We start from the raw sequence: 13,706 nt of genomic DNA on the forward strand, positions 1-13,706 counted from the left end.
GTAAATAAATCTTTTTTTTAAAGACAGAGAGAGAGAGAGAGAGAGAATTTTTTTAATATTTATTTCTTAGTTTTCAGTGGATACAACATCTTTGTTTGTATGTGGTGCTGAGGATCGAACCCGGGCCACAGCATGCCAGGCGAGAGTGCTACTGCTTGAGCCACATCCCCGGCCCCTGTAAATAAATCTTGGTAATCCAATTTACCACTATGTAAATTATGTTTTCTTTTGATAGAGAAAAATCAAGACACAAGGTCTAGTTATTCTTCTTACAGGTATATAAATAAAATATCTAAAGCAATTCTGAGTTCAAAAACAAAGTGAAATATTTTCGTTGACACTGATAAGTCTATAAATCACCTAGATTTGAAGGACAGGGAAGCCAAGCATAGCATATTCCTGTAATCTCAGTCTCTTGGGAGGCTGAGGAAGGAGGATCACAAGTGTCAGCCCTGCCTGGGCAACAGAAAACCCTGTCTCAAAACATAGAGAGAGCTGGGGATCAGGGCTCGGGCTGTGGCTCAGTGGTAGAGTGCTTGCCTAGCAGTATGAGGCCCTGGGTTTGATCCTCAGCACCACACAGAAATAAATAGATAAAATAAAGGTATTGTGCCCATCTACACGTAAAAAAATTTTTTTAATTAAAAAAACAAAAATGATAGGGAAGATGAATATACTTAATGAAGATGCTCACTTCCAATGAAATAAAGCTGAAACCTTTCCTTTAAAAACAGGGAGGAGGGCTGGGGATGTGGCTCAAGCGGTAGTGCGCTCACCTGGCATGTGTGTGGCCCAGGTTCGATCCTCAGCACCACATACAAAACAAAGATGTTGTGTCCGCCGAAAACTAAAAAATAAATATTAAAATTCTCTCTCTCTCTCTAAAAAAAAAAAAACAGGGAGGAGGGCTGGGGTTTTGGCTCAGTGGTAGAGCACTTGCCTATCATGCCAGGCACTGGGTTCAATTCTCAACATCAATTATAAATAAATGAATAAAATAAAGACCCATCAACAACTAAAAATTAAATTAAAATTTTAAATTAAAAAAACAGAAGAAATTCAGTTATTTTTTTTAAGATGGACACAATATCCTTATTTATTTATTTTTATGTAGTGCTGATGATTGAACACAGTGCTTCACGTGAGCGAGGCAAGAACTCTACCACTGAGCTATAACCCTAGCCCCAAGTTAGTTTCTTGAAAGATAGTCTTCTCTTTTTTTTTTTTTTTTTTTTGGTACTAGGGTTTAAACCCAGAGATTAAATCTGAGCCTTATGCATGTTAGACAAGTGCTCTGCCTCTGAGATACAGCCCAACTCTTTTTTGTTTTATTTTGAGGCAGATTCTTGCTAATTTGCTGAGGCTGGCCTCAAACTTAAGATTTTTGCCTCAGCCTCTCAAGTCATCAGGCATGCACCACTACATCCAGCTTGAAAGATAATTCTTGAAATTTTCAGAGGAAAAAGCTGATGTTAACAGAAGACACTTAATATAAAGGTAGAGAACCTTACCTAGTGAGATAAAGTTGCTATAGTTTTCCAGCATCACATCTTTGTATAAGTCCCTCTGTTCCAAGTCCAAGTATTCCCACTCTTCCTGAGAGAAGACTATGGATACATCACTGAACATCACTGATCCCTGAAATGACAAACATTGTTTGTCATATAATTGATACGAAAAAAAAATCTTGCAGGAAATGGAATATGATGGCGAGGAAAGAGCCTTGAAAGCTGGAAAGTTGTTAATACACCCAGTTCGGAAATGAGTGTGCCTGAAGCGGAGTACCTACCTGGTCCTGAAGAATCCTGTTGCTACTACAAGGCTGGGGTTATAGCTCATTGGTAGAGCACATAAACAAATAAATAAAGGTATTTTTAAAAAATCCTGTTGCTACAGATAAGCCTCTTACACACTGGTTTACCTCAATAATCTAAACAGGTGTGTGTGGGGGGTTTCCTATTAAATGATACCCGAGCCTCAAGTAAATGTTATACTGTATATAAATAAAGCAACTGCCTGTTATATGTCTGCATCATAAGTTCTCAAAAACATGAGTTCTTCTATCCCCCCTCCTTAAATAACAGATTAAAAACAAAAACAAAAAACCTCTCTATTCTCTGCCTTAGAAAAGGGATCTGTAATCCCAGAGGCTTGGAAGGCTGAGCAGGAGATCATGAGTTCAAAGCCAGATTCAGCAACTTAGCGAGGTCCTAAGCAATTGAACAAGACCCTGTCTCAAAGTGAAATAAAAAAAGGACTGGAAGGCTGGGTGCAGTGGCGCATGCCTGTAATCCCAGTGGCTCAGGAGGCTAAAGCACAAAGATTGAGAGTTCAAAGCCAGCTTCAAAAAAGCAAGGTTCTAAGCAACTTAGTGAGATAGGGCTGGGGATGTGGCTCAGTGGTTGAGAGCCCCTGAGTTCAATCCCTGGTACCAAAATAAATAAATAAAAATAAAAATGGCTGGAAATGTAGCTCAGTGGTTAAGCACCCTGGGATCAATCTCCAGTACAAAAAAGAAAAAGAAAAGGTTCTGAGTCCAGTTAAAGAATTTCTTCTGTTTATATTCAAAATCAGAATATATGACAATTATTAATAATTTTTCCTTGTTACAATTTTTTTTCTTTTTTAACCAGGGATTGAACTCTCGTGGGGCATTTAACCATGGCACCACATCCCCAGCTTTATTTTATTTTATTTTTTATTTTGACAGTGTCCTGCTAAGTTACTTAGGGCCTTGCTAAATTGCTGAGGCTGCCTTTGAACTTGTGATTCTCCTGCCTCCTGCCTTAGTCTCCTGAGCTACTGGGATTACACCATGCCTGGCATGACAGATTGGGTACTGGGGATTTAATGCAGGGGCCCTTTATAGCTGAGTCACATACCCAGCCCCTTTTTATTTTTTATTTATTTTTTAAATATTTATTTTTTTAGTTTGAGGTGGACACAATATCTTTCATTTATTTGTATGTGGTGTTGAGGATCGAACTCAGCACCCCGCACATGCCAGGTTAGCGCACTACCACTTGAACCACATCCCCAATCCTTATTTTTTATTTTAACACAGGGTCTCACTAAGTTGTGGAATCCTTGCTAAGTTGCTGAGGCTAGGCTTGAACTCACGATCCTCCTGTCTCAGCCTCCCTTGCTGCTGGCATTACAGGTGTGTGCCACTGTGCCTGGCCATTAGTGTGCAACTCTTTTTTTTAATATTTATTTTTTAGTTGTAAGTGGACACAATATCTTTATTTTTTTAATATGGTACTGAGAATTGAACCCAGTGTCTCGTGCATACTAGGCAAGCACTTTACCACTGAGCCACAACCCCAGCCCCTAGTGTGCCTCCCCACATACTGAGGATGAAGCCAAACAACAGCAAATCTTATATACTTGGAAAACTCAAGAATAGAAAAGTTCATAATTTTCCTACAAGTGGTTAAATGGACCTATCTTCTCTCATCAACTCAGAAGGGATGGTAAAATATCTCCTGTGAGCAACTTCATTTCTGTGTCATCACAGCTTTTAGCAGAAGACTTGACACATATAGGAGATACTAAAGGATTTGTTCGATGAATACACAATGATTGGGAAAAGAGGTTTCATAGCATTGTGATATTTAGCTTCATCCCTCACTGAATTTAGAACTAGGAGAAAGTTCCTGGATGTAGCTTTGATAGGCAGGAAGTTTCAGAAAAGAAATGTTCACAGGATCTGAACATTATAATATTTCCAGAAAGAGAAATAAGCAGTAACTTACCCGGGCCATGATTTAGTAATTCAAGAAATGGTTAAGTCCTCCTTGGGGTTTGTTTGCCAGGGGAAGTAGAATCCACAGAGGCCAGAACTAGGGGGAGGAAAACAAGGCCATGAGCTGAGATACACCCTAGAACTCCCCAAATGATGTGAGTTACTATGACCTTTTCCCTCTTCTGATCTCTCCATCACACACAGATATATACTTACAAGGAGAACTGAGAAAGTCTAGATAAATCTAATCCCTCTTAAATTTCATGGCTGATAAGGGGCCATATGATCTAAACCAGAGTCTCCTTCAAAGTCTGACAAATATCTGCTTGGATTCACTAGATATAAAAAGAGAAATTCAGTAATAATAATAACAACAACAAAAGCTGACAAAATCTGACAAATAAGAAGATGGAAAAAAATCAGCATTTCCTTACAATATTTCCTTTACCTCTAGATGTCGAGGCTGGACAGTGGCATTTACAAATCCTTTTAGGATCCAGATTTGGAGGAAAGATTGTAACTGAGAAGAAAAAGTTGAAATGATCTAAAAATGAGGTCAGGGTGGATCATAATGAAGGGGAAAAATCTTAACTTTCTTAGTTTTTAACAGGTCTTTGGAAGACTAAGGATGCCCACCAGGCTGAGATGGTTTAATTAGTTGGCAATGCAAAGTTATAGGTCTTGTTGCTTCTTCATTCAAAAGACTTGGGCTCATGTCTTGAAGTACTAAACATCTAATCATCTTTATTATCCCTATTTTTTGACTACACAGGCACATACATACACACACACACGTGTGTGTGTGTGAGTGTGTGTGTATGTATGTATGTGTGTGTGTGTGTGTGTGTATATATATATATATATATATATATATATAATTTTTTTTTTTTTGGTACTAGGAATTGAACTCAGAGGCTCTCAATCACTGAGTCACACCCCCGCCTTGTTTTGTATTCTATTTAGAGACAGGGTTTCACTGAGTTGCTTTAGCACCTTGCTTTTTGCTGAGGATGGCTTTGAAGTCACAATCCTACTGCCTCTGCCTCCTGAGCTTCTAGGATTACAGGCATGCACCACTATACCTGGCATATTATTTTATTAATTGATACACAAAACTTGCAAATTGTATATATCAATGAGGTACCATGTTATGTTTTGATATATGTTTGCTTTACACAATGGTTAAAACATATTAATCATATTTGTCTTTTAAGTATACATCATTTCTTCATGGTGAAAACTTTTAAAATCCTTTTTTTATCTTTTTGAAATCTACAGTACATTATTGTTATCTAGAATCACACCAGAACTTCTGCTCCTATCTAACTGTAACTCAGAGCCCATTAGTCAATATCTTCCTGTCCCTTCCCACTCCCAATCTTCTAGTGACCACCTCTGTATTCTCAATTTTATGAGATCAGCTTTTTAAAATGCCATGTGTGTAAGATCATGCAAGTAATCTTTCTGTGCACGGATTATTTCATTTAATATATGATCTCCAGTTCCATCCATGTTGTTGCAAGTGAGAGGATTTAAATTTTTATGGTTGAATAGTATTTCATTGTGCATATGTATGTATTATTTACCCATTTATTAGATGATGGATATTTAGATTGACTTTATATCTTGGCTATGGTAAATAATGCTGCAATGAACATGGGAGCACGAGTGTTTCTATGACATACTAATTTCATTTCCTTTGGATATACACCCTCTGGTAGGAATACTGGATCATATGGTTGTTCTATTTTTAATTATTTGAGGAACCTCCAAAATGTTTTCCATAATGTCTGCACTCTTTTACATTCCCATCAGCAATGTGCAAGGATTCCCTTTTTTCCATATCCTTACTCACCAACATTTGTTACTTTTAGTATTTTTTTATAGTAGCCATGCTTACTGGGGTGAGGTGATATTTCATGGTGACTTTGCATTTCCCTGATGATTAGTGCATTATCCTTCTTCTGAGTTTTGCAGTCTCTAGGATTACAAACTCAAGAAAAAATTTCCTTTTAAAAATTTTTTTTGTTATCAACAAGCCTTTATCTATTATGTGTGATGCTGAGAATCGAACCCAGTGCCTCACACGTGCTAGGCAAGTGCTCTGCCACTGAGCCACAATTCCAGCTCAAAAAAAAAAAATTTCCTTTTATATGTGTATAAACTATCCTGTATTGAGAATTAGCACTAATACTTAGAACTATAGTCTATATTGTCTCTACTTGGTATCTCTGGAGAATTGGTTTCTGGACCTCCTTGGATACCAAAATCCATGGATGCTCAATCCTTTAAATAAAGTGGTGTCATATTTGCATAGGACCTACGTACCTCCTCCTATATACTTTAAATTAATCTCAAATTACTTATAATGCCCAATACAAGATAACTGTTATGGAAGTAATTGTTATACTATATTAGTTAAGGAATAATAAAAAGAAATCAGTCCTTACATGTTTCAGGACAGATTCAATGTTTTGAATGTTTTAAATCCCAGGATGGTTGATTCTATGAATGCCTAATCTGTAGATATCAGGGGCTTACAGTTTTCTTCATGAATTTCCTCTACAAATTACCTGCTAGAAGCCATAGAAATGATGTCTCTCTATATAGGAGTAGTGGAGGGCCCCCAGTGTGACCTTGCTTGGAATCTTCAAATGTCTCCTAAATTCTGGAAAATTCTGGAAATGTGCTCTGAAGATTTTCTATCCAAAAGCCAGCTTTCATTCACAGGTCTCTGTGAAAGCAAAGTGATGAGCCCGATGATGAGAGCTTTAAATAATGAGAAGGGGATAGTCTGAAGAATGATTTCTCTCAAAGGAAGAAATAAAGAAGGACAAGCTTTTTAGGTAAGAAAGCAAGGCTTAATGTGGAGACATCCTGAAAGGATCTTACATGATGATTTAGCTTGATTTTGTTTATGTTGAAAATGAATATTCACACAGCTTTTATATTAATGATGGTGGGGATATTAAAGAGAAACAGAGAGTGAGAAAGAGTTTTGATTGAGTCATATAAGAATTAAGCCTGATGGCCATTATCACTGCAAAACTGAGGCACTGGCAGCCTAGCCTGTCAGCAGCCAGGACAACAGCTACCAAAATCCTTTGGGCTCATCCTATTTTCAATGAGAATTACCCACACTGTTTTCCTGCCTGACTTCATTTACCATTCTCTTTCTCACAACCTAGAGTGAAGAAGTATGGATTACTAGACAATAAAACATATCCACTTATCAAGAATTTCCGCTTTCCGGTCCCCTTCTTCCTCCAGGGAGAAGTCTTTTCTGCTGTCCTTTAATAAAGCCTTCTACTTTCTACTCTAAAAAAAAAAAAAAAAAAAAAGAACTTCCAACAAGGGTGGTGACAGACGCCTGTAATCCCAGTTATTTGGGAGGCTAAGGCAGGAGAATCACAAGTTCAAGTCCAGTTTGGGCAACTTAGTAAGACTCTGCCTCAAAATAAAAAATAGAAAGGACTGGGGATGCAGCTCAGTGGCAAAGTGCCATAGGGTTTCTCCTTGGTTAAAACAAAACTAAACTTCTAAGTAATGGGTGTTTTAACTGAATCTTCAGGACTGCTATTTAGTATGATATTCTTTCTAAAAATTTTTTTTTAGTTTTTGATGGACCTTTATTTGATTCATTATTCATATATGGTGCTGAGAATCAAATCCAGTGCCTCACACATAGGTAGGCAAGTGCTCTACCTTTGAGCCACAACCCCAACCCTTTAGTATGATATTCTATCCATTCAATAAATCAGAAAATTTGAAACCACTGGGAGACATTCAATTTAGAAGTGGCAAAGCTGCATTTGAAATCCTTATTTTTCTAACCAAAAGCCAGCTTTCATTCAACTCTAGCCTCTGAAACACAGAATTTCAATTCCAGTGTGAGAAGCCTGGCATGCATGATTCTCTTAAATAAAAAAAAAAAAAAATCAAATCACCAAAAGAAAGTAAATCTCACTTTAGTACTGATGCCCATATTATCAAGTATGTGAGAAAATGAACATTCTAACCAGTATGCTATAGACTTAACTTACAAGTATGTACAAGCAGTGCTTAAACCATGCAAACCCTCTGACTCAGAAATTCTATTTGGGGGATTAAAGAAAATAATTATACACATGGTCAAAGGTGTATGTAAAAGTATACTGACATTGTTTCTAATGGGAAAAAGTTGGAAAGAACCCAAATGTCCTTCAGTAGGAAATAGATTAAATAAATCATAAAGCACCTATAGAATAAAAAAGAATGGGAATACAGCTTAGCAGTACTGCACTTGTCTAGGACATGTGAGGCCCTGAGTTTGATACCCAGTCCTGCAAAAAAGCAAAAACAAAACAAAACTATTATAATTTTAAAAGATGATATATATCTTTAACTTAAATATGCTTACTACATTTTACTGAGTGAAGAATCCAGATAATAAAAGAGTTATAAGTACTGTATTTGTGTTTTGGCAGGACAAAAACATTTATGTGTATGTGTATTTACTTTAGTTCCCAATATCTACATCTACACTATGATTTCTAAGCTTGTTTACATACATTGGAGTTTTGCCTATTACAGAATGACTAACCATAACTAATGCCTTGTTTCAATGATGTTGCTTCTCATGATTTCTTGACTAATACATTTATCTTTCTTCTGAGTCATTTTAGTCATGATAGCACTCCAAAGAGCTGCTGAATTGTCTCATCCTGTTAGTCTCACTCTGCATCCATAGCTGAGCATAAAAACTTTAAGGCACAGCTGGGTGAAGCAGTGCACACCTGTAATCCCAGCAATTTGGGAGGCTGAGATGGGAGGATTTTAAGTTTGAAACCAGCCTCAGCAACTCAGTGAGACCCTGTCTAAAATAAAAAATAAAAAGAGCTGGGGTATGGCTCAATAGTTAAAAAAAAAAAAAAAAGAAATTTATCCTTATGAAATGTATGTAAAAGTAAACAAAGATGTATATGAAAGGAAGTTCATCAAAGAATAATTTATGACATCAAAAATCACCTAATGATAGACAACAGGTTGAATAAATTATGTTTTAAGATATAATAGCACATTGTGCAATTATTAATGATGATGGCTCTGGTCCATATTAACTAATGAAGAAAGATATTCCTGACAAATTACTAGGTATGATAGACTAAAAAGAATATGCGTGCGCGCACGCACACACACACACAAAAAGAATATGCACATGTCAGGAGGTGGAAAACTCTCATATATCAAAAACAGGCTTTCTTGTCAGCATTCAGGATATGAGTCTAAGCTCTGACAGTTATTTTTTGTATTTTTATTTTATTTTATTTTGTACTGGGGTTGAACCCAGGAGTGCTTAAGCACTGAGCCACATCCCCAATCCTTTTTAATATTTTATTTAGAGACAGGGTCCTGTTGAGTGGCTTAGGGCCTCACTAAATTGCTGAGGCTGGCTTTGAACTTGCAATCCTCCTGTCTCAGCCTCCCCAGCCTCTGGAATTGTGGACATGCACCACCTGAATATTCTTTTTAGATATACATCCCAGGCAGGAGGATCACGAGTTCAAAGCCAGCCTCAGCAAAAGCGGGGCACTAAGCAACTCAGTGAGACCCTCTCTCTAAATAAAATACAAAATAGGGCTGGGGATGTGGCTCAGTGATCCTGTGCCCGAGTTCAATCCCTGGTACCAAAAAAAAAAAAAATATATATATATATATATATATATATATATACACACACACACACACACACACACACATGACAATAGGGTGTATTTTCATATATTATACATACATGGAGTACAACTTCTCATCCTTGTGGTTGTACATGATGTGGAGTGATACTGGTCATGTATTTATATTAGCTCTGAGAATTTGGACATGTAACAACTTCATTGTCTGTGCTTCCTCATGGATAAATTGTCGAATAATAACTATCTACCTTATAGGATGAGATTAAGAACATAATACATGCCAAGGGTGGGAGAGCATGCCTGTCATGCCAGCTACTAAGGAGGCTAAGGAAGGAGGACAGCAAATTCAGGGTCAGCCTAGGCAACTTAGTGAGACCCTGTCTCAAAAATAAAAATTTTTAAAAAGGGCTTGGGCCGGGGATGATGGCTCACACCTGTAATCCTGATGGCTCGGATGCTGAGGCAGGAGGATCACGAGTTCAAAGAGCAACTTAGCGAGGGCCTAAGCAACTCAGTGAGACCCTGTCTCTAAATAAAATACAAGGTCCCGGAACCGCCCTGGCTCAGGGCTGCGGAGCCTGCGGAGGCTGCTTCTTGGACCCTGCTACTATCAGAGCAAACACCAAGCACTAAGCAGCCGAATTCCGGCTCCCGGAACTGAGCCCGCGGGGACTGCTTCTTGGAGCTTACACTTATAGGAGCTTACACCAAGCACAGAGCGGCCGAGTTCCGGCTCCCGGAACTTCCCTGGACCGGGGCTAGGAGACTGCGGAAACTGCGTCTCAGTCCGGGTCCTGCTGAGGGCCAGTCAGGACTCACCCGTTGCTTGGGTTGCCCGGCAAGGGGAACGAAATGCTGCCATTCGCATAGGATACCAACATGGCAGAGATCTGATGTCAGCAGAAAGCGGTGGAGGAGAGATCTTCATCAACACCAGCGGTGACATAAGCAGTTGGTCTCCTGGTAAGGGGGGTGAGGCTCAGTCACGCAAGTCTCCTCAATTTGTCCTCGAGCCAGAGGGGAGGAGCCGGGCCGCCGCCAGCCCCCGGAGCAGGCCCAGCGGCTCGCCAGCGTGGTGACCGCGTGACCCCAATTGGAGAGGGGGCGGAGCGGAGCCGCCACCCACACCTGCCAGGTGGGCAGACCCACGACCCAGTAGTACATGGGCGTGGTAGGAGGGGCAGGGCAGAGCCGCCCTTCGCGCTTGCAAGGTAAACAGACCTGTGACAGCCTGGCGGGTCAGGCCCAGTGGCCTGCCAGTGTGGTACACACGTCACCCCAACTGGAGTAGGGGCAGAGCAGATCCTTATCCCACGCCCGGATCAGGCCCTGCCGGTGTGGTGGTCACGTGACCCCAATTGGAGTGGGGGCGGAGCGGAACCGCCACCCGTGCCCGCAGGGTGAGCAGACCAGTGATCAACCTGCAGATCAGGCCCAGGGGTCCGCAGGCGTGGTAGGAGGGGCAGGGCAGATCCGCCGCCCGCGCCTTCAAGGTAGGCAGACCTACAACAGACCGGCGAATCAGGCCCAGGAGCCTGCCGGCGTGGTACAAACACCACCCTAATTGGAGTAGTGACAGAGCAGAGTCGCCTCCCTTGCCAGGAACAGGCCCAGCGTCCTGCAGGCGGGGTAGTCACGACACCCCAATTGGAGTAGGGGCAGAGCAGAGCCTCCACCCGTGCCCTAAAGGTGGGCAGATCTGCGACCGACCAGCGGGACAGGCCCAGTGGCCTGCCGGTACGACAGACACGTCACCCCATTTGGAGTAGGGGCAGAGTAGAGCTGCCGCCCGCGCCTGCAGGGTAGGCAAACCTGCAACCGACCGGCGGATCAGGCCCGATGGCCTGCCGGCGTGGTACACTCATCACCCCAATTGGAGTAGGGGCAGAACAGAGCCGCCGCCAGCTCCCATTACAGGCCCAGTGACCTGCTGGCGTGGTAGCCATGACACCCAAATTGGAATAAGGAGAGAGCAGAGCCGCCGCCCGCACCTGCAGGAAAGATACGCAAGCAGTATGAAAAGACAAGGAAAGAAAGGACCACAAGCAATGCAGGTCAACGCAACTTTAGAAGAGGTAACAGCTGCAGCAGATGGAATGTCAGATAAAGAATTCAGGATATACATGCTTCAGATGATCTGGAGTATCAAGGAAGACATTAAACAGCAAAATCAGACAATGAAAGATCACTTCAACAACGAATTATGCAAACAAATCCAGGAAGCAAAGGATCAACTATACAGGGAGATAGAGGTTATAAAAAACAAGCAATCAGAAATCCTAGAAATGCAGGAAGCAATAAACCAACTTAAAAACTCAATGGAGAATACTACCAGCAGAGTAGAACACTTAGAAGATAGAACATCAGACAATGAAGACAAAGTATTTCAACTGGAAAAGAACATAGACAGCTCAGCAAGACTGTTAAGAAACCATGAGCAGAACATCCAAGAAATATGGGATAACATTAAGAGACCAAACTTAAGAGTCACTGGGATACAGGAAGGTACAGAGCTCCAAACCAAAGGAATGAGCAGTCTATTCAATGAAATAATACGAGAAAACTTCCCAGACTTGAAGAATGAGACAGAATCCCAAATCCTAGAAGCCTACAGGACGCCGAATGTGCAAAATCATAAGAGATCCACACCTAGACACATTATAATGAAGATGCCCAACATACAGAATAAGGAGAGAATTTTAAAAGCTACAAGAGAAAGGAAGCAGATTACATTTAGGGGTAAGCCAATCAGGATAACAGCTGATCTTTCAACACAGACTCTGAAAGCTAGAAGATCCTGGAATAACATATTTCAAACACTGAAAGAAAATGGGTTCCAACCAAGAATTGTGTATCCAGCGAAATTAAGCTTCAGGATGGAGGATGAAATTAAAACCTTCCACGATAAACAAAAGTTTAAAGAATTCGCAGCTAGAAAACCATCTCTTCAAAACATCCTCGCCAAAGCATTACAGGAAGAGGAAATGGAAAATAACAATGAAAACCAACAGTGGGAGGTAGGACAGTAAGGGGGGGGGGAAATAATCAAAGAGGAAAACAAACAATGTTTAGTAACAGAAATAAACAAATATGGCTGGAAGAACAACCCATATCTCAATAATAACCCTAAATGTTAATGGCTTAAACTCACCAATTAAGAGACACAGGCTAGTAGAATGGATCACAAAACAAGACCCAACAATATGCTGCCTACAGGAGATGCATTTGATAGGAAAAGACATACATAGGCTGAAGGTGAGAGGTTGGGAAAAATCATATCACTCATATGGACTTCGGAAACAAGCAGGCGTGTCCATACTCATATCAAATAAAATAGATTTCAAGCCAAAGTTAATCAAAAGAGATAAAGAGGGACACTACATACTGCTTAAGGGAACCATACACCAACAAGACATAACAATCATAAATATTTATGCCCCAAACAATGGTGCAGCTATGTTCGTCAAACAAACTCTTCTCAAGTTCAAGAGTCTAATAGACCACCACACCATAATCATGGGAGACTTCAACACACCTCTCTCGCCACTGGACAGATCTTCCAAACAAAAGTTGAATAAGGAAACTATAGAACTCAATAACACTATTAATAACCTAGACCTAATTGACATATATAGAGTATACCACCCAACATCAAGCAGTTACACTTTTTTCTCAGCAGCACATGGATCCTTCTCAAAAATAGATCATATATTATGTCACAGGGCAACTCTTAGACAATATAAAGGAGTAGAGATAATACCATGCATCTTATCTGATCATAATGGAATGAAACTGAAAATCAACGATAAAAGAAGGAAGGAAAAAGCATACATCAATTGGAGAATGAACAATAGGTTACTGAATGATCAATGGGTTATAGAAGACATCAAGGAGGAAATTAAAAAATTCTTAGAGATAAATGAAAACACAGACACAACATATCGGAATCTATGGGACACATTGAAAGCAGTTCTAAGAGGAAAATTCATTGCTTGGAGTTCATTCCTTAAAAAAAGAAAAAACCAACAAATAAATGATCTCATACTCCATCTCAAAATCCTTGAAAAAGAAGAGCAAAACAACAGCAAAAGAAGTAGAAGGCAAGAAATAATTAAAATCAGAGCTGAAATTAATGAAATCGAAACAAAAGAAACAATTAAAAAAATTGACAAAACTAAAAGTTGGTTCTTTGAAAAAATAAACAAAATCGACAGACCCTTAGCGATGCTAGTGAAGAGAAGAAGAGAGAGAACTCAAATTACTAGCATACGGGATGAAAAAGGCAATAT

General features: G+C 40.0%; 1 protein-coding gene across 9 annotated transcripts in view; it reads right to left on the bottom strand.

Annotated features, from left to right (window-relative positions):
• The window catches only part of Zfp82 (ZFP82 zinc finger protein), a 35,909-nt gene that overhangs the window by 16,840 nt on the left and 5,363 nt on the right, over positions 1-13,706 (bottom strand). For 5 of the 9 annotated variants that reach the window (XR_009226336.1, XM_046440142.2, XM_046440144.2 and 2 more), the window contains exons 2-3: positions 3,756-3,842; positions 1,512-1,638 (exon numbers count right to left, since the gene is read on the bottom strand). Coding sequence is in view for 7 of the 9 variants with exons in the window: in XM_046440142.2 (XP_046296098.1) it covers positions 1,512-1,638; positions 3,756-3,764 (136 nt within the window). In the remaining 2 variants the exon portion in view is untranslated. Of the gene's footprint in view, positions 1-776; positions 848-1,511; positions 1,640-3,755; positions 4,266-6,318; positions 8,068-10,236; positions 10,655-13,706 lie in introns of those variants that run through there. The other 4 variants (XM_046440140.2, XM_046440143.2, XM_058577581.1 and 1 more) reach the window with 4 other exon arrangements.

This window comes from Marmota monax, unplaced genomic scaffold (assembly GCF_021218885.2).
Source record: "Marmota monax isolate L192 unplaced genomic scaffold, Marmota_monax_Labrador192_F-V1.1 WCK01_AAM20220418_F8-fsc00228, whole genome shotgun sequence".
Taxonomy (NCBI): Eukaryota; Metazoa; Chordata; class Mammalia; order Rodentia; family Sciuridae; genus Marmota; species Marmota monax.